Genomic DNA, 25,518 nt, shown 5'->3' with positions numbered 1-25,518 from the left:
CAAGTTTCCACACGCAGATCTTCATGAGGTGTATAACCTCTGCCTTTCACCCGAGCACGAGGCCAAAGACTGTCTAGCTAGTCTCTTTCCGCTCCAAGAAGACATTCCGGGACTGTCGAGCTCGAAGAACAATGGCTCGATCATCGACATCCATTCCCGACGACATCTTCCAGGAAGGCATCAATGTACCGGATCAGGAGCAGATCCAACACAGCGCCGTCAAGTCCTCCGAAGCCGACGTCGAAGACATCACTCCGGGGCAGCGGGTTATAAGAACTTACGTCGACCCCTCCCCACCCCCCCCTTCCCAAAAAGGCTTCCATCACACCTTCACCTTCTGGCCTAAGTGCACACCGGGACAAAACTTCTCACGCCCCGCCTTCAGGCTCGGCAAAGAAGCCAATACAAAAGCCTTCAAGCCACTCTGGATCGAGCCAGCCTGCCGTCTGTGCCGAAACTCCATCCCTGGCACCGAAAAAGAAACCAATGCCTTCCTCCGCGCCAACGCCTACCTCCGCAGCCAAAATCCACTGGCACAGACGCCCCGGCTCTGAAAAAATCTTTGGAACTGAGCAAACACCCGGCTCCAAAAACCTCAGGTTCTCAGCCTTCGGAGCACAGGCCTACGGATCCGAAAAGACCACCGGAACCAAAAAAAACGGCCAGTATCTAAACCACTATTGGAATCTAAGAAAATTCCGGATTCCAGGCCTGAAGAGCACAAAACGACTCCTAAACCCCTGACACACACACCCCAAAAAGTCGGCACCGAAAGAACACACGTCAGTAGAGGATTCCACCGGATCCGACCCAAAAAACACTTCAAAAAGACCCTAAAACAGGTCAACTCATACTTAGCCCTTCAAAAAAACGGAAAATGGACAAACCTGTACCAGCTCCACTTCCTTTGAAAAAGAGAGACATTGCTACTTCTCCCTTAAGGATTCCTTCTCCTCCTCCGCCTCCACAGCACTCTCCTATCCCATATTCACCTCCCTCACCATCTTCTCCACCTCCAGATGATGATGACATCTCTGATGACATGGGGGATGATCACCCTTTATGGGAACCCAGTCCTCCTGCTGCCCAAAAGATCCATGGGAGGATTATGACACACCAGATTTCCCAGACACACCTCAGGACGACATCTACCCATCTAGGCCATCCTCTCCTGAGGACACTATAGGGTTCACTCAACTTATACATAGGGCAGCAGAATATCACTGGGTAAACCTACATACAGACCCTATGGAGGAAGATTTCCTCATGGACACTTTCAAACCATCCCAAAGGTCCAGTGCCATTCTCCCCATGGTAAAAGGGGTAATCAAACACGCTCCTGAAGTGTTTAAGGATCCTGTAAGGGCCTGAGTTGTTAACCCCATGGTAGAAAAAAAGTACAAACCTGCCCCATCTGACCCTGTTTATATTAAAGGGAAAATACCCCTAGATTCCTTAGTGGTCTCCAACGCCAGGAAAAGAGCCAATTCGCAAACCACAGGCGATGCCCCACCTCCTGATAAAGAATCAAAACTGCTGGACGCATCGGATAAAAGAACAGCGCCCCAAGCAGCTAATATGTGGAGCTTTGCCAACACACAGGTTCTGCTAGCAAGATATGATAGGGAACACTACGACGAGCTAGAGACCCTACTACAACACCTTCCAGATCAATACAAGACACGAGCTAATGATCTCATCCAGGAAGGCAAGGTCATAACAAATACCTCCATTCGTTGTGCTCTCGATGCTGCAGACACAGCATCCCGGGCTATTAATACCAGCTTTCTTTTTCGCAGACATGCATCACTACAAGCCAGAGGTCCAAACCACTATATTAAATCAACCATTTGATCAAGAACACCTGTTTGGACCCAATGTAGATTCATCTTTGCAATCGCAAGCTCCCAGAAGTTCTTTTCGTCGCTCCTCTTACAGAGGCGCCTCTAGAGGTTTTTCCACCGAAAACCCCTCCACTTCGTACAACAGTCCAATACAGACCGAATCTAACAGAGGCTATTACAGAGGTTGTTACAGGGGCAATAACAATAAGGGCAGAGGCAAAACTACCAACACTCGTACCGCCGCCACCCCTAAATAATGACTTCCCTCCACTCCCCCGGGACCACTCTACTCCGGTCGGGGGAAGAATGCTACGGTTCCTACCTGTCTGGAACAACATTACCACAGACAGGTGGGTGAGACAAATCATCCAATCCGGTTATTGCCTGGAGCTCACTTCAACTCCCCCACACATTCCACCCAGACAGCATCCAATGTCGGCAGAACACTTAACGCTTCTAAAACAGGAGGTACTTTCCCTCCTACAAAAACATGCCATAGAACCAGTTCCCCTTAATCACCAAAACACAGGGGTTTACTCCCTGTATTTCCTCATTCCAAAGAAGGATGGAACCCTGAGACCCATCGATGGACCGCAGACCATTAAACCTCTACATACAATCGGACCATTTCCATATGGTCACTCTTCAGCATGTCCTCCCGTTACTCAAACAGAGCGACTTACTTGCCACATTAGATCTCAAGGGCACCTACTTCCACATTCCCATTCACCCTGCTCACAGGAAATACCTTTGGTTTGTGGTAGACGGCCAGCATTACCAGTTCAAGGTCCTCCTGTTCGGAGTCACCACATCACCCAGGGTCTTCACAAAATGTCTGGCAGTGGTGGCAGCCCACTTAAGAAGACAACAGATTCACGTCTTCCCATATTTGGACTACTGGCTCATAAAATCCAAGTCACATATCCAGTGTGTAAATCACACACACGCCACAATACAACTACTTCATGACTTGGGGTTTGCCATAAACCTCGCAAAGTCTCCCCTCCAACCATCCCATATCCAACAATATCTGGGTGCCACAATTTTTGGCTTCTGTTGATTATTCCTTTTTATCGTTTTAAATTCTTTATCTGTTGTATTACTGCATTAGTGTTTTGTATGTGTTTTATGGGCTGTACCATAAATAAATAGAATATTGATTGACCTGCTGTTCATCAAGAGGGATGAGTGGATCAGCTTTAACTGCAAGTGCAGCGAGGTGTAGAAGGGATGAGCACTGGAGGTTGTGAGAGCATAACATGGACCAGCAAGGTCATGTCTGAGCAGATTGGCGATTGCATCCTTCACCGGAGAGTGGGAGAGGCAGAGGAGAGAAGAAAGCTTGATCACATATATCTGAAAGAAACACGTTAGTTAGATTCCTCACCTTAGAATATCCCCAGGCGTCAGACTGGATCCGGAAGATTTTTCGTCAGCAATACCCCTTGCGCGTCGCTAGGCGTCGTCTGCGGCTCCGCGTCCGTCGTCGCGCGCCGGGATGACGTCGTCGGAGTACTTAGACGCCGCCCTCGCGCGCTGACGTCAGTTCTTCTTTTTTCCGCGCCAGTAAGCGCAGATCCGGGAGACCTACCCCTTTAGTCAATTTTTGACTAACTTTTTGATCCTGTCTCGACTCCGGTGCCGGTAGGATGCCTGGTTTCAAAGCCTGTACGGGCTGTAGCCGCTTGATGTCGGTTACGGACCATCACCGCCGGTGCCTTTATTGCTTGGGCCTCGATCACGACGCGGCGTCGTGCTCTGACTCCAAGGCCCTGACCTCGAAGGCTAGACGGGAGCAGTCCCGTAAGCTTCTCGAGATTCGCCACTCGGCTCCGTGTGCCTCTCGATCCCGGTCCAGGAGGAGGTCCAAGGATCGGTCGCGGAGCCGCAGCCGACGTCACCATCGGTCGTCGGGATCCAAGTCTTCGGGTAAGTCAAAGCATTCCAAGAAGTCCAAGAGGCGACACCGCTCTTCGGACTCCCCTCGCCGGTCGCGCGACTCGGCCGAGGGTCAGGGTGGTTCCACCCCCGCGGCTCCGGCGGAGCCGCAGGCGCCGCGCACTTCCCCATACCCTCCGGTCCCTGGGACTGACGCGACGCCGGCAGAAGTCAGTGCCTTCCTCTCGGCCATGAGGAAGCTGGCTCCGCCGTCGGCGCCCGCTGGTGCGCCTTCAGGCCCCGCGGACCCGACTGGGCTGCCTTGCCTGCCGGTGGCTCCGGCCCCGGCGCCGTTGACGGCTCCGGCCTCGACGCCGCAAGCGCCCGTGGGACCCGTTCTCGAGTCCCCGTCGACGCCGGTCAACCTCGTCACGCCTCCTCCGCCAGCGTCGACACCGGTACCACCGCCGACGTTGACTCCGTTTGACGTCGAGCCCCGGTTCAGTCCCACTCCGGGCCCGGCGCCGGTACGGCGTCTATGGACGCCGCGATCGGCGCCGCTAGAGACACATTTTGTCTACCGCCCGGCTCCGTTACTTTCTCCTCTACACCAGGAGTCGGATGATGGGGACAACTGGGAGGGATCCGAGGATCCTATGGCCGCTCAGGCCCAACTGTCCCAGGACTGGGCAGATGAACTGGGGGAGGCCAGTGGCCTGGATACCTCGCCAGACACTGGATTCATCTCTCCTCCGACTGTGGCTTCGGAGGAGGGTGCTGCTTTCTCTGTGGTGCTGCGCAAGGCGGCCGCAGCCCTTGGGCTCGAGCTACCTGCCGTGGCTGTGAGGACGAACGTCCTTACTGAGGTGCTTCAGTCTGCAGCAAGCTCCACTGAGCCTCTGCTGCCATTCAATGAGGCCCTCACTGACGTTCTACAGGGCACCTGGTCCAAGCCCTCCACAGTTCCTCCTGTGGACAGGAGCGTCGCCAGGCGCCACCGCCCTGCTCCGGGCGACCCCAGTTTTCTGTCCCAACACCCTACCCCTGAGAGCCTGGTTATCCAGGCCTCCACCTCCCAATCCTCTTTCCCGACCGCCCCGCCGGACCGGTATTCCAAGAGACTAGAGCAGTTTGGCAAGAAGCTGTTCTCCTCCCTTAGTTTGGGCCTGCGGTCTTTGAACACCGCTTGTCTCTTGGACCGTTATTCCCACTCTCTGGGGGATGCGGTGGAGGACGCGCTGCCCCTGTGTCCGGAGGAGGTCCGGACACGACTTACCCAGGCTCTGGCCGATGGGAGGGATGCCGCGCGACATGCTATACGATGTGGGCTTGACACCACGGACTCGCTGGGTAGGGCGATTTCTACCTCGGTGGCGCTTAGACGTCACGCCTGGCTGCGGTCCACGTCATTTTCGGGCGATGTCCAGAGCTCTCTCATGGATATGCCCTTTGATGGCACTCGCCTTTTTAGCGAGAAAGCGGACAGTGCGCTGAATCGCTTTAAGGACTCCCGGGCTACGGCCAAGTCCTTGGGCCTCTCGGCCCCGCGGTCGCAAACTTCCGCCTTTCGCCCCTTTCGTGGCCAAGGAAGGGGTGCCTCCTCACGTGCGCCTAGCCACCAGCCGCAGAATCAACCTGCGCGCGGTCGCGGTTTCCGCCGAGGCGGTTCTGGAGGACGACTAGGTCAGCCCACATCCACCCCGGCAGCATCCGCCTCAAAGCCTTCCTAGTCCGAGCTTTCAGGCCCATTCCACGCCAGTGGGCGGCAGAGTTCGCCATCACCTGCTCCACTGGCGGTCCATCACATCGGACAGGTGGGTGCTGCAAATCGTCCGAAGGGGCTACTCCCTCCCCTTCGAGACGACCCCTCCAGCCATGCCATCGCAGCACCACCGTATCTCGGGGGATCATTTGAATCTTCTCCACGAGGAAGTTTCGGCCCTCTTGGCCAAGGGGGCCGTCGAGCGCGTTCCGAGCCCAGAAGTAGGTCGTGGTTGTTATTGCCACTACTTTCTGGTTCCCAAGAAGGGCAAAGGGGGCCTACGCCCTATCTTGGACCTCCGGAACGTCAATACCTTCCTCCGGAAGGAAAGGTTCATGATGTTAACTTTGGCTCAGGTTCTAGCTGCCCTAGACCCCGGAGACTGGATGGTAGCGTTGGACTTGCAGGACGCATATTTCCACATCCCTGTCCTGCCAGCCCACCGGCGTTACCTGCGGTTCACGGTGGGCCCAGAGCACTTTCAGTTTACCGTGCTCCCCTTCGGCCTCACCAGTGCCCCTCGGGTGTTCACGAAAGTGATGGCGGTGGTCGCAGCTCATCTGCGCAGATCAGGGGTTCCAGTCTTCCCCTATCTCGACGACTGGTTGTTGAAGGCGGGCTCGCCCCAGGCAGTCGTCTCCCACCTCCAGACTACGGCGGATCTCCTGCATTTGCTGGGATTTTCCATCAACGTGCCGAAGTCACACCTGAGCCCCTCTCAAAAGCTCCTCTTCATCGGAGCGGTTCTCGATTCGGCGCAGTTCCGGGTCCATCCACCAGAACAGCGGGTCCGGGATATACAGGCCCTGATTCCCATCTTTCGGCCTCTATCCTGGGTCTCGGTCAGGTTAGTGTTGCGGCTTCTGGGGCTGATGGCCTCCTGCATCCTACTAGTGCATCACGCCAGACGGCGCATGCGGGCTCTGCAGTGGGACCTGAAGTTTCAGTGGGCCCAGCATCACGGCAACCTGTCCGACCATGTCTTGATCTCGGAGGGCACTGCACAGCAGTTGCAGTGGTGCTCACGGACCGCGATTGGGTCAAGGGCAAGAGCCTCTCCCTTCCCCAACCGGAGCATGTCGTCGTGACGGATGCGTCCCTCCTGGGATGGGGTGGCCATATGGGAGAGGCGGAGATCAGAGGCCTCTGGTCTCCGGCGGAGTCTCGTCTCCACATCAACTTGTTGGAGTTGAGAGCGATCCGACTTGCACTGAAAGCCTTCCTTCCCTCTGTCAGGGGAAGTGTCGTGCAGGTGTTCACGGACAACACCACCGCCATGTGGTATTGCAACAAACAGGGCGGGGTGAGGTCGTGGACCCTTTGTCAGGAGGCTCTGCATCTCTGGACGTGGCTGGAACACCAGGGCGTCACCCTGGTGGTTCAACATCTGGCGGGCTCTCTGAACGCCAGAGCAGACGAACTCAGCTGCCGGTGCATGATGGATCACGAATGGCGTCTGAACTCCGAAGTGGCGCAAGGTCTCTTTCAGCAGTGGGGAGAGCCTTGGTTAGATCTATTCGCCACCGAAGAGAACGCGCAATGTCAGCAGTTCTGCGCGTTGGAATTTCCAAGGCGGCAATCGCTCGGCGACGCTTTTCGTCACGAGTGGAGTTGCGGTCTGTTGTACGCCTTTCCGCCTATACCACTTCTGCCCAGAGTGCTGAAGAAGATCAGGCACGACCGGGCCCAAGTTATCTTGGTGGCTCCGGATTGGGCACGAAGGTACTGGTATCCCGAGCTACTCAGTATGCTGACCGATCCTCCGATACGTCTGCCCCTTCGGGAGGATCTTCTGTCGCAGCAGCAGGGGACGGTCCTCCACCCAAACCTGTCCAGCCTCCACCTCCATGCGTGGAGATTGAGCAGCGGCAGTTGATGCCATTTGACTTGCCTCCTGAAGTCTGTGATATCATTCTGGCAGCCAGGCGTCCCTCCACAAAGACGGTATACGCCTGCCGGTGGAACAAATTTGTGGCATGGTGCACAGCAAAGGCTGTGGATCCCCTTTCCGCCCCTCTTTCTGAGGTTCTCCTCTTTCTTCTTTCTTTGGCCCGGCAGGGCTCTGCCCTGGGCACTCTGAAAGGTTATCTTGCTGCCATCTCTGCCTTCTTGCGGCTTCCTGATCAGCCTTCTCTTTTCAAGTCCCCTGTAGTTACACGCTTTCTAAAAGGCATTACTCACACGTTCCCTCCTGTCCCTTTTGTAATGCCTCAGTGGGACTTGAATCTTGTCTTGACATTCCTGATGTGCGCTCCCTTCGAGCCTCTTCACAATTGTCCTCTTTGTCTTCTGACTCTTAAGACTGCTTTTCTGGTAGCCATCACCTCGGCTAGACGGGTGAGTGAGCTCCAGGCTTTATCTTCAAAGCCTCCTTTTCTGTCTGTTCATCCGGACAAGGTTGTCCTTCGGCCTCGTCCCTCCTTTCTTCCGAAAGTGGTGACCCCCTTTCATCTTGGGCAGTCTGTCACCTTGCCCACCTTCTTTCCGCCTCCGCATCCTTCCAAAGAGGAAGAGAGGCTCCACCGTCTGGACCCAAAATGTGCGCTCTCTTTTTATCTGGACCGCACAAAGCAGTTCCGGGTGGACGACCAACTTTTCGTTGGATACGTGGGTGCTAAGAAGGGGAAAGCGGTGCACAAACGGACCATCTCTCGGTGGGTCGTTTTGTGCATCAAAATTTGTTACTCCTTGGCAAAAAAGGACCCTCCTGTTGGGCTGCGCGCCCACTCCACTCGGGCCACAGCGGCTACTACTGCTTTGGGACGGGGTGTCCCTTTGCAGGACATCTGTCAGGTGGCGACGTGGGCTTCGCTACACACGTTTGCCAGGCATTATTGCCTTGACAGCCAAGTCCGGAGGGATGGCTTCTTTGGCCGTTCTGTCCTCCAGGACTTTCTGGTGTGATCTTGGTTCGCAGACCCACCACCGGGGATGGTATTGCTTGGGTATCTATTCTAAGGTGAGGAATCTAACTAACGTGTTTCTTTCAGATGAACAAGTTACTTACCTTCGGTAACGATGTATCTGTAAGAAACATTAGTTAGATTCCTCACCGACCCACCCATCCTCCCCGTTCTGCGAACTGACATCTAGGGTTAAGGTTATCCTTTTCAGGCCCCTAGATTTTATTTTTGGCACCAGTGTCGGTCTTTGCATGGCCCTGCGTTCCTGGCGCGGAAAGCTATGTACAAGAACTGACGTCAGCACGCGAGGGCGGCGTCTAAGTACTCCGACGTCATTCCGGCGCACGACGCCGACGACGGACGCGGAGCCACAGACGACGCCTAGCGACGCGCAAGGGGTATTGCTGATGAAAAATCTTCCGGATCCAGTCTGACGCCTGGGGATATTCTAAGGTGAGGAATCTAACTAACTAATGTTTCTTACAGATACATCGTTACCGAAGGTAAGTAACTTGTTCGACGAGAGGTCAAGTCGGGTGGATGATAGATTATCAAGTGGTGCGGATATTGTTTTTGGTAGTTAGCGTTGTAAGAAGGGTGCACAGAAGGGAACAAATCCAACCTGCAAAACAGCAGTGAGACCCATGCTCAGTTTGTAAAAAAGAACAAGCATTTGCAATGCAATAGGTCTCGCATTTATAAGAGTTTGAGCTATTGACATTGTAAAATTACAATGCCTTTTATTTATGTTTTGGTTTTAAAACAAATAAAAGACATTGTCATTTACAATGTCAGTAGCATAAACTCGCATAAAAGCAGTGTGCGGCGTGCTGCAGTGTGCGGCGTGCTGCAGTGTGCGGCGTGCTGCAGTGTGCGGCGTGCTGCAGTGTGCGGCGTGCTGCAGCGTGCAGCAGTGTGCGGCGTGCAGCAGTGTGCGGCGTGCAGCAGTGTGCAGCATGCAGCAGTGTGCGGCGTGCAGCAGTGTTTCGTGTAGCAGTGTGAGGCATGCAGCACTGTGACATGCAGCGGCGTGCAGCAGTGTGCGGCGTGCAGCAGTGTTTCGTGTAGCAGTGTGAGGCATGCAGCAGTGTGCGGCGTGCAGCAGTGTGCGGCGTGCAGCAGTGTGCTGCGTGCAGCAGTGTCATGCAGCATGCAGCAGTGAGTAATGCAGCAGTGTGTGGCGTGCAGCAGTGTGCCGGTTGCATCAGTGTGTGGCGTGCAGCAATGTTTCGTGTAGCAGTGTGTGGCGTGCAGCAGTGTGTGGCGTGCAGCAGTGTGTGGCGTGCAGCAGTGTGTGTGGCGTGCAGCAGTGTGTGTGGCGTGCAGCAGTGTGTGTGGCGTGCAGCAGTGTGTGTGGCGTGCAGCAGTGTGTGTGGCGTGCAGCAGTGTGTGTGGCGTGCAGCAGTGTGTGGCGTGCAGCAGTGTGTGGCGTGCAGCAGTGTGTGGCGTGCAGCAGTGTGTGGCGTGCAGCAGTGTGTGGCGTGCAGCAGTGTGTGGCGTGCAGCAGTGTGTGGCGTGCAGCAGTGTGTGGCGTGCAGCAGTGTGTGGCGTGCAGCAGTGTGAGGTGTGCAGCAGTGTGTGGCATGCAGCGGCATGCAGCAGTGTGTGGCGTGCAGCAGTGTGTGGCGTGCAGCAGTGTGTGGCGTGCAGCAGTGTGTGGCGTGCAGCAGTGTGTGGCGTGCAGCAGTGTGTGGCGTGCAGCAGTGTGTGGCGTGCAGCAGTGTGTGGCGTGCAGCAGTGACACGTGGGGAGAGACACGTGTGGAGGGTGGGGAGAGACACGTGTGGAGGGTGGGGAGGAGACACGTGTGGAGGGTGGGGAGGAGACACGTGTGGAGGGTGAGGAGGAGACACGTGTGGAGGGTGAGGAGGAGACACGTGTGGGGGGTGAGGAGGAGAGACAGGTGGAGGGTGAGGAGAGACAGGTGGAGGGTGAGGAGAGACAGGTGTGGAGGGTGGGAGGAGACACGTGTGGAGGGTGAGGAGGAGACACGTGTGGAGGGTGAGGAGGAGACACGTGTGGAGGGTGAGGAGAGAGAAAGAGGAGAGAAGGGACAGAGAGAGAAAAGGAGCAAAAAAAGAATTAGAGAGAGTAAAGAGGAGAGTTGGGGAAAATGAAAACATTACGAGAGAACATGTAGCAAAGAGGTGGAGAGAGAAGATGGGAGAGAGTAAGGACACAATAGATAGGGCAGAGACAAAAAGAATCGAAACAATACAAAAGTATTTTCCAAACTCGTAAATAACCACGGGCCTAACAACTGATCTGCAATGAAGCATCCGAATCCGGTATATCATGACGTTAACCATGCAATAAAAAATAAATTAAAAAAAAAACACCCAAAAACACGTATACACCATGTTGACACTTTTCCATGCAACGTATTCTAAAACGCCATTCTCATTCATACATTCACAGCAAACCTGTTCACAAGAGTGACAGAAAATGTGGTATTAGTGTTACATTTTTGTTTACATCCATACCCGCTCACTTATGCAATTAAAGGATTCATGACCACACGGTTAAACAAAACGTACTGATTGGCCTTGCCGTGAAGGAGAAACACGTGTTGACACACACTCCCGATCTGTGAAACGTTCACCCCACTTTCTCGAAATTGAAACCATTGCATGTGTCCGACGAACTTCCTGCCGCTTATCTGAATGCACCAGTGGCAGAAGATAGTCCCCATCTTGCAACAACACAATTAAAGGGAGGCATGTATGTCTCTCCCCACCGCCACATGTCTGAGTCTTACTGTCTCATGCGAGATCTCCCTCTAGGAGACAGCTGACACCGACTCTTCCCCTGAGACAGTACGGGAGATGCGTGTGTGTGCATAGTGTGTGTGTCTATATGTATACATGTGTGTGTTTGTATGTGTATATGTTTGTGTATGCATGTGTGTGTTGGTGTGCAAGTATGGGTGTGTCATTGTGTTAATTTGTCTTCATGGATGTGTACACATATGTTTGTGTGTATACCTATGTCTGTGTATGCATGTTTGTGTGTATGTATATGTGTTTGAGTATGTTGGTGTGCGTGCTTGTTTATATGTGTATGTGGGGTTGGTGTGTTGGTGTGCATGTATATGCATATGTTTTTGCATGTCTGTGTGTGTTTGTATATGTTCATATGTGTGTGCAAATGCATGTGTGTGTTTGTATGTGTGCATAGTTGTGTATGCATGTGATCAGAGGGAAGAGTGCACTTGAGGACAAAGAGGAAAACATACAGGGAAGAGTATGTGAGGGCAGAGAGAAAAATACAGAGGGAAAAGCACGTGAGGGCAGAGAGAAAAATACAGAGGGAAGAGTCCATGTGAGGGAGGAGAGAAAAATAGAGAGGGAAGAGCTCATGTGAGAGCAAAGCGAAAAAAATACAGAGGGTAGGGCGCATGTTAGACCGGAAATGAAAACATAGAGGGAAGAGAGCATGTGAGAGCAGAGAGAAAAATATAGAGAGAAGAACACATGCGAGGGCAGAGAAAAAAAATACAGAGCGAAGAGCACATGTGAGAACATAGAGAAAAAATGCAGAGGGAAGAGTACATGTGAGGGAAGAGAGACAAATACAGAGGGAATAGCATGTGTGAGGAAAGAGAAAAATAGAGAGGGAAAAGCACATGTGAGGGCAGAGTGAAAATACAGAGGGAATAGCACATGTGAGACCAGAGAGAAACATAGAGGGAAGAGCATATGTGAGGTCTAGACGCCTTACACAATTGGCGCCCTGAGCAGCATTTCCTTTTCATGCCCTGGCACAATCAATCTTACATTCTATGTCACGTCACTCAGGAGTACAACCTCGAATGCTAAACACTGACCAATGAAATTACGTGGCGAAACACCAGCCTATTCAGTGTCATGGACCCCAGGGCAAGTAAGTAAATGACCCCCCCAACCTCCTCAATATGCTACAGTTATATTAAATACACGAATTATCAGCGTTCGTGGGCCCTGGTGCCACTGCACCTGCTGCACCAATTGAAGAAACGCCCCTGGGCAAAGGTACACAAACAAGGAATCAATGACTGCCGACCTACCGGAACCACTGCAAAATGATAAAATAAAAATACTTTCCACAGAACATTTACGATGGAATGCATAGAAGCGCTGCCATTATAGCATTATTAATAGAAGATCGTTGCTACACGTTTGTTTTTGAAGTGTTGAATTCTAACCTGGAGAGTGAGGATGGTATATTTTAGGAGGGCTGAAGAGGCGCATGGCGTGGGATCGCGCTAGCATGCATCACAGCTCACAAACCTCGGACACATTAGGGGCAGCGGAATGTACAACATACAGAAAGTATGTGCATCACCACGTCGTTACAAAATTGCAGAAACCTGATGCTTTGGTTAAAACATGGCCACTATGTTATCAACTACTGCAGAAGAAAAGATGGCCGAATGTGAAATGTGTGGAAGGAGAGGAGTTTTCTTGTTTGAGAACAAGGCTGTAAGATTTAGACGACATTTAAAAGTAAATTGCTTCACTTAAGGCGAGAGTTTATTATTAAAGTAAATTAAAGGGAGTGGACAAAAATAACCTGTTCCTAGTCAGGAAAGATGGGTCTAATGAAGCAAAGGTGACCCAAACAAGATGGACTTACAAAGGGATTTAAGGACAGTGAAAAGGAATCGAGCAGAGCATCAAAGGGCTGGGTGAGAAGGGAGGGGGGAATGCAAGGGTCAAAGCGGCGAAAGTGAAAGTAATCGAGCAGAGCATCAAAGGGCTGGGTGAGAAGGGAGGGGGGAATGCAAGGATCAAAGCGGCGAAATTGAAAGTAATCGAGCAGAGCATCAAAGGGCTGGGTGAGAAGGGAGGGGGGGGAATGCAAGGAGCAGCTGTGCACGTGCACGCCATCGTGCACTCAAACCCTAGGCCAGCAAAACCATGTGGGTAGCACTTTTGATGGCCCACTTACAAAATGTCTCAAAGAGACAGCTTTCGCTGTCTCAGCGAGACCTAAAAAAGGGGGTGGGGGGATAAGCTGGCATAAGAGCATGCTAACATAAAATAATAAAGGGATGGAGGAAGGGTAGATGTTTTCACTCAGATGAATATGGATAAGTCCAAAACAAGTGAGAGATCCCCTACACCCGCATCATTCTTACAGGGACCAAGGTTGGGCAGCCTTGATTAGATTGAAAAATCTATCTCCAAGAAGTTGAGTAAACATAACAAAAGAGGGACAATGCTAGAGAATAAAACTGACAGTTAATAGCAGAATGGATGAAGAAGTTGGACCAGCAGACAAGGAAGGCCTTCGCTCTGATTAAGGCTGATAGAATACTTTAAAAAAATAAGCAGCAGACATGTGCATCCCCACTAAAGTGAAGGTTTTTATAACTACCACTCACTTCTGGATGTGCTCTGGACAACACTAGTACTCCTTGTAGCTATGATACACCTTCTCCTATACTTCTGAGCCCCCGTTTCCTTATGTGAGCTTGAGTCACCATCAATGACAACAAGAATACTTTTTGTAAGTCTGTTGCCTTATGTAGGAATGTATGTCACAAACATCTAAAGAAGTGCAACTGTTGTGTGCTTTTGCAAGCTTGTTATCTTATCAGTTTTCGAATGTCCCAAGTCTTTTTCCAATGCTATCGCGTTTAGTTACTTGTTACTTTAAAAAAGGGGCGCCTAAAGAATACTTCTGACCTCAGATTCCTTATGTTAGAATATGCCCAGGCGTTTGACTGGATCCAGCTAATTTAAACTGCAGTACTCCTGCATACTGGCAGATGATGCTGTCCTACTCTGCTTAAGCTTTGTACTGCCCCTGGCATTACAAAACAGTCACATAAAAATGCCACCCATTTGTCATTACCTCCTTCCCTGATGGGGACACCTCCCAGACCTGCTAGTCCACCTAGCACTTCCTTACCTGTGATACCCACCTTAAACACTATGGGACCACATGATGCTCCTCTGTGTTTTATCCTTGCTACCATGTTCCCCTCAAGGCTGTTCCTCCCTTTCCATTTTTCCAACAAGAGATGCCTTCCACTGAAGAATTTTCAACCTTATATGGAGTGGCCTCTTTTCATAGGTTGAATTCCAATCCACTGTGATTTTTCTTTTCTTGGAAAATCTAAGTTGCAGCCCCATGAAAGAAAGTGCTTGTATTGCCTTAAGAGCTTCTTGACAGTGCTAGTTCATGCTTTACTGTTTTCTACTCAGGATGATGGTCTTGCCTCCTGTTTCTCTGTTCCAGCACAAGTTTTTCTCAGTCTTTTTCCACTTCTTCAACTGAGATATTTTAATGTTTCTCCTTTCAGTCATTACTGTATTCCTGTGATCCAGCTGATATACAGGTCAGCAGATGGAAACGCTTGCCCTTATCTTCAGCACAAGAAGTATGAGGCACAGCGTTGTCTGGTGATGTACATTTGGGTTGATAGTTTAAGTACCCTATTCCTTCTGTAGGGGTGTGCCATAGGTCACACCGTCTAGTATAAACATCCTTTCTTCATGCTGACAATTATTTTTCACTTCTAGTTTCTAGTGACTTCTTAATTGAGTGGGTAAGATTTCTTTGTGTTCTCTAGATTTTTATGAGTTTGTTTATCCATGATGCTAGAGGGAACTTGAATATATATAAGCTTTAACCTTTAACTTTTGCCTTGACAGATTACCTTTTCTGTGTTCCAAGTTATTATTGAAAATTAGAAAAACATATTAACCTTGAGACCCCGCTATAGGTTTGCAAACATCTCAGTGCTCTTTTTACTGTCTATGGAAGATTATCATTTGCACTAATACTCCTCTGCTTATTTCCCACTCCTAACTTTTAGGTCAGTAGAAAGGGTAGGAATGTGAGAAAACTGCATGGGCTGGCATAGGTAAAAGAAACCTAACAAATCTCCTTGCTATACTCTGATAAATTATATGTCTCTCCTTCTTTAAGCACTACCCACAACAACCTAAAACCTACCCATGTCAGATGCATCAAGACATCAGCCTACTGCTGTTCTTCAGTCCGAGTCATCCGCTATCATATATTCTTGCACCTGCACTCTCGTTCAGGGAAGCTTAAACCATGGCTGGCCAGTTGCCCGGTCCATAGTGACCCGGGCTAGACCTCAGTGCTCTGCTTGTGTCGAGGGAACAAGGATCCCAGTAATTTACTTAAAGTCAGCTCTAATAGCAGTTAGGTGGATATGCTTTCCTATTCCCTTCTGCTCCATATGCAGGTGCCTGTGACATATTTAAACCCTCCAGTGCTGGTGAAGCCCCTTAAGGGAGTTCCTTGGGCCAGAATTTTAACAAATACATGTCAACTTTTCAGCAGGAAAAGTGAACACTCCATATCTTCATGTGAGCATTTTCTTAATCTTTCAATGTATGAAGGTAGACTAGAAAGCAGAGCCTTTGTTAGCTCCAGCATCACTAAGGGTCTAGGCATAGGCACTCAAAGGGAAGCCCCAAAATCTTAAATTTAAGTGGGGTTCTTCTGTTCCAAACTGCTTCATCCCAGCGTTTACTGATGAGTAATGTTTCTTGTTTCAGTTTCTTCTAAAGCTCCCATTCGGATTTCTTAGGTAGACAGCAAATGTATAAAATATACCTAGGATTCAAGACTAATCCTATATTTTACATAATGAATAATGCACCAAGATTTATATTTTAATTTCTTTTCCAGCTGAAGACATTCCAGAACTGCTAAGCTCTTCCAGTCTGTTTTCTATGCTGCTTCCTCTTATTATTGCGCATATAGGACCAGTGGCAGCAGCGATTCCAAAGGTAAGCAACTAAAATACTTCTAACTATAGTTTAAAAAAATATATATTTTATTTTCTGATTTCAAAGAGAGATACAAATGGTGAGAAAACCCCCCAGCAGAGTCATTCATGGAGCAACATCATCATGTCCCGGGACACAGTAGATCAAAGCTCAGAGTACAGTAAATACATCTTGCACAAATAACATCAATGTGAATCCAATATTATATCTACCAACCTACTAATCTAGGCTATGCGATGCATGTCAATGGCAGGGCATCCCGATCCAGCAGGGAGCTGTATATGGTGAAGCAGTGTGTACACTAGCAAGGGTCGGAGTCGATGCTTCTGTCCTGTCAGTGACGCTTTGTCGAATGTAAGTCACAAAGGGCTCTTTAATGTATTTAGGACGGGTTGTAACTGGCATAAGGTCCCAGTATGCTGTCAATTGCTCCTGGCAGTAGGAGACGTCCGTCATCTAGTCCCGGCTTGCGGGAATCGGTTCTGTCCCCCAGTGTATTGCCACTCTGCATTTAGCAAGCAGAAGTAGCATCGCAATGAGGTGTTGGCATCCGTCCGGAGCATCCTTAACATAACCAAGTAAACACATCACGGGATCAAGTGAGAATGGGGCCGCTATAATGGCACTCACAGTGCTACAGACCGCACTCCAGAAGCTTGTCACCCCCGGGCATGTCCAGGCCAGGTGTAAGAATGTAGCTCCTGGTTCGCGACAGAGAAGGCTGCGCAAGTCAGTAACCAGTCCCATTCTGTGAGTTGTAATAGGGTGCGATATGTTCTATGTAAGTAGTTAAAATGTATTAGTCTCAGTCTGTAATTGGGGGACAGTCTCTCAGATTGGCCACAACAGTTTTTTTTCTGAATTTAATTTACATCTTAATTCAGAAAATCCTATCACTGATGGTGATAACTGTGATGTGCCTTCTAATTGGAGACCCTTCCTTTTTAGTTGAAGTTTATATCTGCATTTTAAAATGTTCTTTCAGTAAAGATTTTATTCTTTTTAAGAAGAACGTAAAGCGCTTTGTACTCATTCGTGACACAGTATTCTTGTGTGATTGTAGTTGAGCGTATGGTTAGCTAGGCACTTGCATGTGCAAGTCACCTTTTCGTTCTTTCACACCCTGATCCCCACCCTTGCAATTGATGCCCTTTTTTATAGCTTTCTCAAATTATCATCAGGAGGTAGTCTTGCATCGCCTCGTGTGGTTGAAGATGTTTCTATCACTTTGTTCTGCCTTTGCCTAGCAGAATATTAGTCTTAGCGGATACAATGACTGTTGGTTGTTTTAGTCTTTAATACAGTTCCCTTGATAGTATCGGGTGGTCTGCAAACTAAATGGCGGGAACATATTGATCTCTGTAAGCATGAAACTTTTGTCTTTGGGCATGTAGTTTAACAGTAGTTGATCAGTTCAAACTTGTATCCGGAAGTTGAAGTTTCATTTTTTTTCCAACTGGTAGAAATGTTAAGTAGATTTTTGTGTAAATGTACATGTAGTCAAATCAAAGAAAACTATGTTCACTCAATCTCTGATGTTCTTTTTGTACATTATTTGAATGCATTCGATGTATGACTTCATCTCTTGCAGAATGTCACTGATTTACTTTACTCTTCTTGCCTGAACAAAACTTTATTCTTGCAGGCTGCCGTTGAAGTTTTTGGGCTAGTTCAACAGTTACTTCCTTCGGTAGCCATTTTGAACCAGAAATATTCTCCACCTGCCTTCAATCCCAATCAGTCCACTGATAGTACCACTGGAAACCAGCCTGAGCAGCTATCTGTTTGCACTACCTCCAATCATTATGCAGTCCTAGAGAGTGAACACCCCTACAAGCCAGCAGGCGTTGCACACTACAAGGTAAGCTCTGCACCCTGTGTGCGATAATTTGCAGGGTATAATTTTGGATTTTAAAATTGCGTCTTTTACCCATTGTAAGCGAATACTTTCATTGTTCTCCAGTATTGGATCTTGTATAGAATCAAATGCTTGAATCATTCCCAGTCGTGGGCATGGAAGTCCCACAGTAAAGCAGTATGTATTAGTATCATAGGCTATAATGGCAATGCAAAGTAAGTTTAATAGCCTATGTATATCCTTTTTAACAGAGGACCAAACTTGAACTATAACCAATCAGGTGACGGCACCCTTCAGAGCACTTCCTGACAGAGGCTGAATCACTCAGATGTTTTACCGCATGTCACTGAATGGGAGTCTTCCTGTTTTGCAGGATCTGAGTCTTCCTCAGTTTTTTCCTTTACATTTGAAGATTTATCTACAGCTACTATGTCTGAGACTTCTAAGAAGGGCCTCTTGAGATCCTGAAAAATATGTAGGAAGAAAAGGCTACATATGTATGAACCACACACACTGCCTTTACCCTCAACATCAGGTAAAGGAGTGCAAAGTATGTTGCACTTCCTCTTCTAAAACCTTAAAAGACACGGATGGAAGGCGACGTCTGTGGCTACAGAAGTCTGCATCTCAGAAATCCACTACTTCTGAGGAGGACAGTGATATTTCTGTGAAAACCCATAAAAGGTCAGGATCATGGGATCATGTGATGAAGGGACTGCTGAGGCGAGTCTCTGAGAAAGGAAAAGCTAAAACTCATCTCCACAGAGGCGGCCTCCACCCAACCTTCTACTCCATTGTAGTGGAGGCAGCGTTTTAGGTACATACATTGCTATGTTAGCATAAGCGCCTTAGATGTTAGAAATGCCATCTTGCCACTTTTGCTGCTTTTGCTCACGACACTGCAGATGCATGTTATTATTTGAAAACTTCTTGCTTGCCTTTTCTTCACATGAGAACTGTCGGTTGTTCACATCCCTAGACGTGCACTGCGACCTTGGTCTGAACATTGTGTGCAGAAACAGTCTGAGCCACCAAACAATGTATGTTTTTGAATTCAGGTTGATCGGCTCACGCTCTAGCCATAACACGCACACAGCTGCAAATATCTGAAAGTCGAGAGCCTTTAATATTGCAGCTTGCATGCATTAGACACACATTCTGGAGAAGAACTTTTCCAGGCGCAGAGCAGAGCTGGTCCTGTGATGTGATTCACCTAAGCTGATCTTTAAGGTATGGGGTTCCCCATTCAAACCTAGAGACCTTCTATTAGTATAATAATACTAGCTCACTAGTGAAGGGAGGGTGGTTGTATTCCACTATCATTTGTAATATGATTTCTCCCTTCATTTTCTATGGTATTGTAACAATGCTGATGGTTTTAATTGTAATCATTTGTCTGCTTATGTTAGCCAAAGTACTGCATCTTCGGACACGTAGTTTCTAAAATAAACATTTTAAACTTTACCGTGTCTCTGATTACTCTTGTTGTGGACTGATATGAGAATAATAACGAACAGGTATTTCTGATTCCCACCATTCCTGAGAGTACTCTAAGTCGCTTGTTCTGGGTTGCCTATACATTGGGAGCTCCGAGAGGATACGGAGGACGAATGGGACACTGATGCTAGTCGGATTGGGGTTCTGGGTTCTGAGGTGAGTTTTTGGTACACCGCAATTCACAAAGTTCCTGGTTTCCTGCGCATAGTTCTGTTCATGAGCAGAATCCCTGCAACATGGCACTCCTAACGTTTGGTCTTGTGATTTGAAACGCCTTAGTAGTGCTTATATTAGTCCACGACACTCACTCTTGTTTCCGTATAGCGGGAGTGACGGTTTTAACCTACCTATTTGTACAATAGGTTCTGTCAAGCTTGTTAATTAAAAAGGTTTTATATTTCTGAACCCTTGTGCTAATGTAATATCCATTGTTGTTCTTCTCTGTGTCCTTATGGCGGTTGATATTGCAGCGCATAGCCGAACACCTCTGCCGCGTCATTTGACGCAGTTTGGGGTGCCGGACGATGGGATGGCCGTTATTTTTGTGGTGAGTGCCGATGCGTCGTACCCCTACGAGTTGTTTTACTCTTGGGTGACTATGCCGGCAGTGAATGCGGATGATGATACGTTTCACTCCTATACTCCCACGCGGCTCCCAGCAAATTATATGCCATATAGGACGCAAGAAATTCCTATTTCAGCTTGGCAGCATCGCATTTGGTTTAATGGCCCCCTTCCCCATGCCGTTACACCGGTTAGAATGGGCCCTTTGTCAATTCCAGGGGCCACTTGGCCGGTGCTGGCCAGATTTACACCTCATCCTCGTCATTTGAATGTTGCGGTGGATGAGTTACGTGTCCTCCATACAGCCCTGATTACTGTATAGAGGGCTTTAGTGCAATACATTTCGCGCAACGTGCAGGTGGGGGCACCTGCTTTTGCAGGACAGCCAGCTGGCCAGGCCGGGATTGTTATTAGTCCCGTCATGGTTAATTTGGTTATGGGCAAGCTCCCCCAGAATAAGGATGATTTGCCTTATTGGCTTGCTGAGAAATTTGACCAGCTGGAAGCAGTATTTCTGCACTCTACTCCTGTGGAGAAACACAGGATCCTCACCATTAGTTTGCAGAAGGACTTGTCCCGGAGGTGTCCGATTGTGACAACTGGGGTAAGGTTTTTGCAGCGGTCTACTCGAAGTGCTTCGGCATCCCATCTATGGCTGTGCTTCCCTCCGTCATAAAACGTGTTCAAGATCAACACGGTCCGGAGGCGGCAGTCGAGTTGGGAATGCGGCTTGTCGGTGTGTTCGACGTAGTTGCCACTCTCGTCCTTGGTAATCTCAAGGGAGATGCAGTACAATTTCAAGTGGCTAATGGCTTAGCCCGCGACGATGAGCTCGATAAGCCCCGAGAGTTGCCTAAAATTATTGCGGAAACTTATAGAACTATTGGCCGCAGTAGTTTAGGGATTAAGCCAACTATTGTCATTCCAGACTTAATACAGCAAACTAAGGTGAGTTCGTCTGTCAAAGACGATCGGCCAACTTTTCCTAAACAAAATTGGCGAACAAAGAAACAGGGAAAGCAGTAACAGAAACAGGGGTCTCGTCCTGCGTCTCCAGTACAGGCGACTGGTGAACGCACATACGATTTGCGCGATCGCACTAGTATTAGGTCACCTGATAGATTTCAGGTTACTGAACAACGTTCTCCTCGTTCTTCACAAGAAACATCGGTCTCACAGTCCGGTGGCGGAGAACGTAGCAAAGGACGGGGTGCCCAACAAGGACATGAGCAACCCCGTCAACCTGACGGTAAAGGCAGCAGGACGAGTTTGCACATCAACGTCCCCAGTTTCAGAAGAAGAAAGTTGCTGCACTAACAGCGAGGTATGCCACAGATAGTGAGAACGCAGCTTCGGAACTTGACATGGGCACTAACGCTGCTCGACAGCGCAGCGGAGGTTACAGTAGTGCGGCAAGCACTGCGTCCATATCTGGAGGCGACAGCAACTGACACATTCATTACTGTAGAAACTAGACACTAGAGTGGCTCCCCCTGACAGACTATGACATAGTCCTCTTAATTGAAGGTGACATACAACGTACAATAAAAGGAATTTTTGGGGATAATCTGACCTCTTCCTATGACATTCTCTTAGCTGAGGCGGACAGGACTCCGGCTTTCATTTTGGATGCTCCGAGGGGGGAGGAGGTAATCCTCCCGTCCTTTGTGCGCACTGTGCCAAAGGAGCACGCTGAAAGGTTTGCCGAGGAGTGGGCTCAGGTGCTTGCTCCAGAGTTGTACCGTACTCGGGTTGCGTGGGATAAATTGTCTCCAAGCCATGAGATTCCTTTACGGTCCATGCCCCAGCCACAGCCCCAATATCCCATGCACCGCGAGGCTAGAGCTCACTTCACGGAAATCCTTGAACAATTGGAATATCAGGATGTTATTGAAACGTGTGTCACTAATGAATAATCCTTTATTCACTGTAACGAAGCCTGATGGGTCGTACCGCCTGGTTTTGGATTACCGGCATTTGATCTCTCATTGTCGGACGTGTGCTGTACAGAATACTCATAGTTCTGCCCTCGTTGATTGTCTTGTGAGAAAACGGTTTAGGGCCACACTTGACACATCCAATGGCTTTTACAGCCATAACCTGTCCTCTATTAGTAGTTAGTGGACAGCGTTTACCTCTGGCGGCAAACAAAAACAGTTTAAGAGATTAGCCATGGGCTATAAAAACAGCCCTGGCGTCTTTGCTGCACGTGTTGTCTCTCTCTTAGAGAGCATTGACCCTGATGCGTACTCGTATGTTGATGATATCTATCTCACAGACGACGAGTTATGGCCGCATCCGTGTCGCGTTGATCACATCATTGTTATGTTTCCAGACTTCGGTTACAAATTCAACTTTGCGAAGTCTCACATTGCAGAGTATACAGTGTTGTTTTTGGGCTACGAGCTCAACAATGAGGGTCGAGGGTTAGCTCCTCACTTTCTGGAGAAGTGTGCATGCTTGCATGCTCCTACAACACTGAAAAAATTAGTCTTTGCTGGGCTTTCTGAATTTCGGTCGTACTTACATTCCCGATTATGCCCAGCGTATCAAGCCGCTATATGTCTTGGTACAACCTACTTTTTCCAAATCGAGCTGGCTGCCAGAGCATTCAGCTATTTTGCAATCCTTCCAGGCTGATCTTCTTGCTTCGAAATACTTACTGACGCGTGATAACCACATTAACCTGGTAATAAGGATTGTGCCGGGCGCGGCGGGTTTCACATACTTAACGTTCAATGAGGGCGACACCGTCCCCATTGCCTACAAATCACACCTGTACACTTCGGCTGAACTGCTCTTTTCCACAGTCTAAAAAGTTTTGACTGCGGTGCAGATGGCGATTCTTAAAGAACGAACGCTGTCGCAAGGGAAACGCATGTTGGTGGTTACACCATATCCTGCTCTAGAGGCAGTGATGAAAGCCAGTGTACCTAATTCTAAAGCTTTGCATCCACGTTGGATACAATGGGCCACTTCGTTGACATCGCCAGATATCACCTATATCTTTGATGCCTCATTGCAGACTCAGGAGTACTTGCAGTATGAATATGTTCATCCGGCTCCTCTGTCTTTGCGCCCGCTTGAAGATTACCATTGTGTCATTTACACTGACAGTTCGGTGCAACCGGCGTCGGTATCGAAGCATGCCTATTCAGCAGCCTGCGCAATTGTGGCGGGTACTTTAGTGAATGGAGAATTCAAGTCTGATGTTGTGCATACGCAGTCATTGGGTGATTGCACCACACAGTTGGCAGAGCTCCGTGCTCTGGTGCTTGCACTGGAGTTTGCTGATCCTTGGGTTACTACTCTTATAGTGAGTGACTCGTTTTACTGTGTACAGTCTTTTAATGACAATCTATTCTTTTCGTCTCGGAATGAATATCGTGATTCCAAAGGTAGCACAATTAAGCATAAAATGCTTTGGATTCGAGTGGCAGAACTTAAACAGCATCTGCCTCTCGTGAATGTAATTCACACTCTTGGTCACCAGTGAGTTGGTGTCCATGCTGTCGGCAACAGCTTAGCTGACGAGGCAGCGAAAACAGCTGTGGCGACATACCTAGTAGCAGCAGTTACAAGATCCAAAAGTAAGATCGATGATGACATATTGGCAGCAATTGCTGCTACAGAGAAGGGAAGTAATTACCCAAGAGGTTTCCCTTCTTGGTACCATTATCACTTAAGTCCGGATAACGTCCCGTATGTGAGAATTAACGACGTTGGTGAAAGATTGATTCCCAACGCGGACTGCAGACCTTCCTTGATAACAGCGGCTCACGAGGGTATGGCCTCTGCCCATGCCGGCGTTTCAGCTACTGTTACTCTCTTACAACAGCGTTACTGGTGGCGCGGGTTGTATAAACAGGCTCGCGCTTATGTTTTGATTTTGACATTTGCCAGCAGATTAAACCTTCGACTGCTGCGCGCCCACCACAAACTCAGTTATACATATCTAATAAACCACTTGGGTGTGTTTATTTAGATCACTGCGGTCCTTTCTCCTCTGATACTGCGTATAAGTATATCTTAGTTGCAGTGGATTCGTGCACACGTTTTCTTTGGGTATGGCCACAAAGGAGTGTTGATGCTCGTACTGTCATCAGGGATTTGCGTGTCTTTGTGGGAATTTTTGCGTGTGGTAACTTTCATTCAGATCAGGGCCCTGCGTTCACCTCTAAGGCGTACAAAGAAGCCATGAAATCTTTGGGAGTCCAAGTCAAATTTTCGTCTCCATACCGGCCTGAGGGTAATAGTGTAGTGGAGTGAATGAACCGTGACTTAAAGCAATCCTTGACAGCCAGGGTTTTAGGCACTGGCCGTAACTGGTTAGCCCATCTGTATAACGTTCAATGTGCACTTAATAATCTCCCTAGAAGGTCTCTGGGTGGGCGGACCCCATACATGATGCTCTTTGGCATAAAAATGTTTGTCCCAGACCTTGATGGTCTAGACATGGCGGCGGCGGCCGCACCCTTTGACGTAGATGATCACTGTGCTGTATTACAGAATCTACAAGAGACCAGAGACAGTCTCGCAAAAGAAAACTTGCCCTCCACATCTGATGCTGCGCTTCAGATTCCGGTAGTCGGCTGGCTACTTCGAGTTGGAGACCTGGTCCGTGAGAAGGTGGAGAACAAGGAGGAGTTCGGCCCCTCTTATCGTGCCCCGGTTCCAGTGCTTGGCGTGCAGGGTACAAGAACAGTCATTTTACCTCCACTTCCTGGTCGCAAGGATAACCGGTACATCTCCATTGACAATGTCAAACTGCAGCGAGTGGCCGATTCTTCTTAGTACGACTCCAGCGGTTTCTTGCCCTGCGATGCTGAGAAATTCTGTTTTGGCTCCGGCTTCTACCACCATGCCTGATATTGCCATCGAGATGCATACAGTTAGTGATCCTTTATTGCTACCAGTGGCTGGTGGTCCACCTGAAGATACTGAGTATGCTTATCCCGCAGATGCATCATTGCCTGTTTTACAATCAACCGCAGTCAACCAGTCACGTTTCTCCTTTGACACTAACTCTATGACTTCCAGAGCTCCATCAAAAGTTTCTATTTTTTTTTTTTAATAAACTTTTTATTAACATTAAATCCGCAGCAGTTACAGTAGGCACGACCACATAGCAGTCTGTTATTATACAAAGTACATGTAAAGGCACCCGACAAAAGCAACATCAATTCAGGGGTAAGTTCGCTCAGATACCAACCCAGCATAAAGCGCCATACAGACCACCCACCGACCCGCCCACGTCCCGGGGGCTGAACTCCACATAGTGCATGATCAAGTGTTTCCCAATGCTCTGGACTTTCCCTCTGTGTCCAAGTTATCCATTAGAGCCTGTCTCTCTCGCCGGAGTTCCACCGTGGGAGATATACAAAGTTCCCCCCGATATTTATTCCACCGTCCCCATTTAAGGTCCCATTTTTTGGGGCACCCTCTACCTTTATAGACC

At 48.9% G+C, this 25,518-nt stretch overlaps 1 protein-coding gene across 15 annotated transcripts in view; it reads left to right on the top strand.

The window, feature by feature from the left end:
• Positions 1–25,518, top strand: part of MYCBP2 (MYC binding protein 2) — a 1,771,217-nt gene that overhangs the window by 738,318 nt on the left and 1,007,381 nt on the right. For all 15 annotated transcript variants that reach the window (XM_085622060.1, XM_085622057.1, XM_085622054.1 and 12 more), the window contains 2 exons: positions 16,041–16,141; positions 17,787–18,002. In XM_085622060.1, coding sequence (XP_085478186.1) covers positions 16,041–16,141; positions 17,787–18,002 — 317 coding nt within the window. The remainder of the gene's footprint in view (positions 1–16,040; positions 16,142–17,786; positions 18,003–25,518) is intronic.

Source organism: Triturus cristatus, chromosome 8 (genome assembly GCF_964204655.1).
Source record: "Triturus cristatus chromosome 8, aTriCri1.1, whole genome shotgun sequence".
Lineage (NCBI taxonomy): Eukaryota > Metazoa > Chordata > Amphibia > Caudata > Salamandridae > Triturus > Triturus cristatus.
Note: the sequence above shows the minus strand (reverse complement) of the source record. Positions and strands in the feature narration are given on the sequence as shown.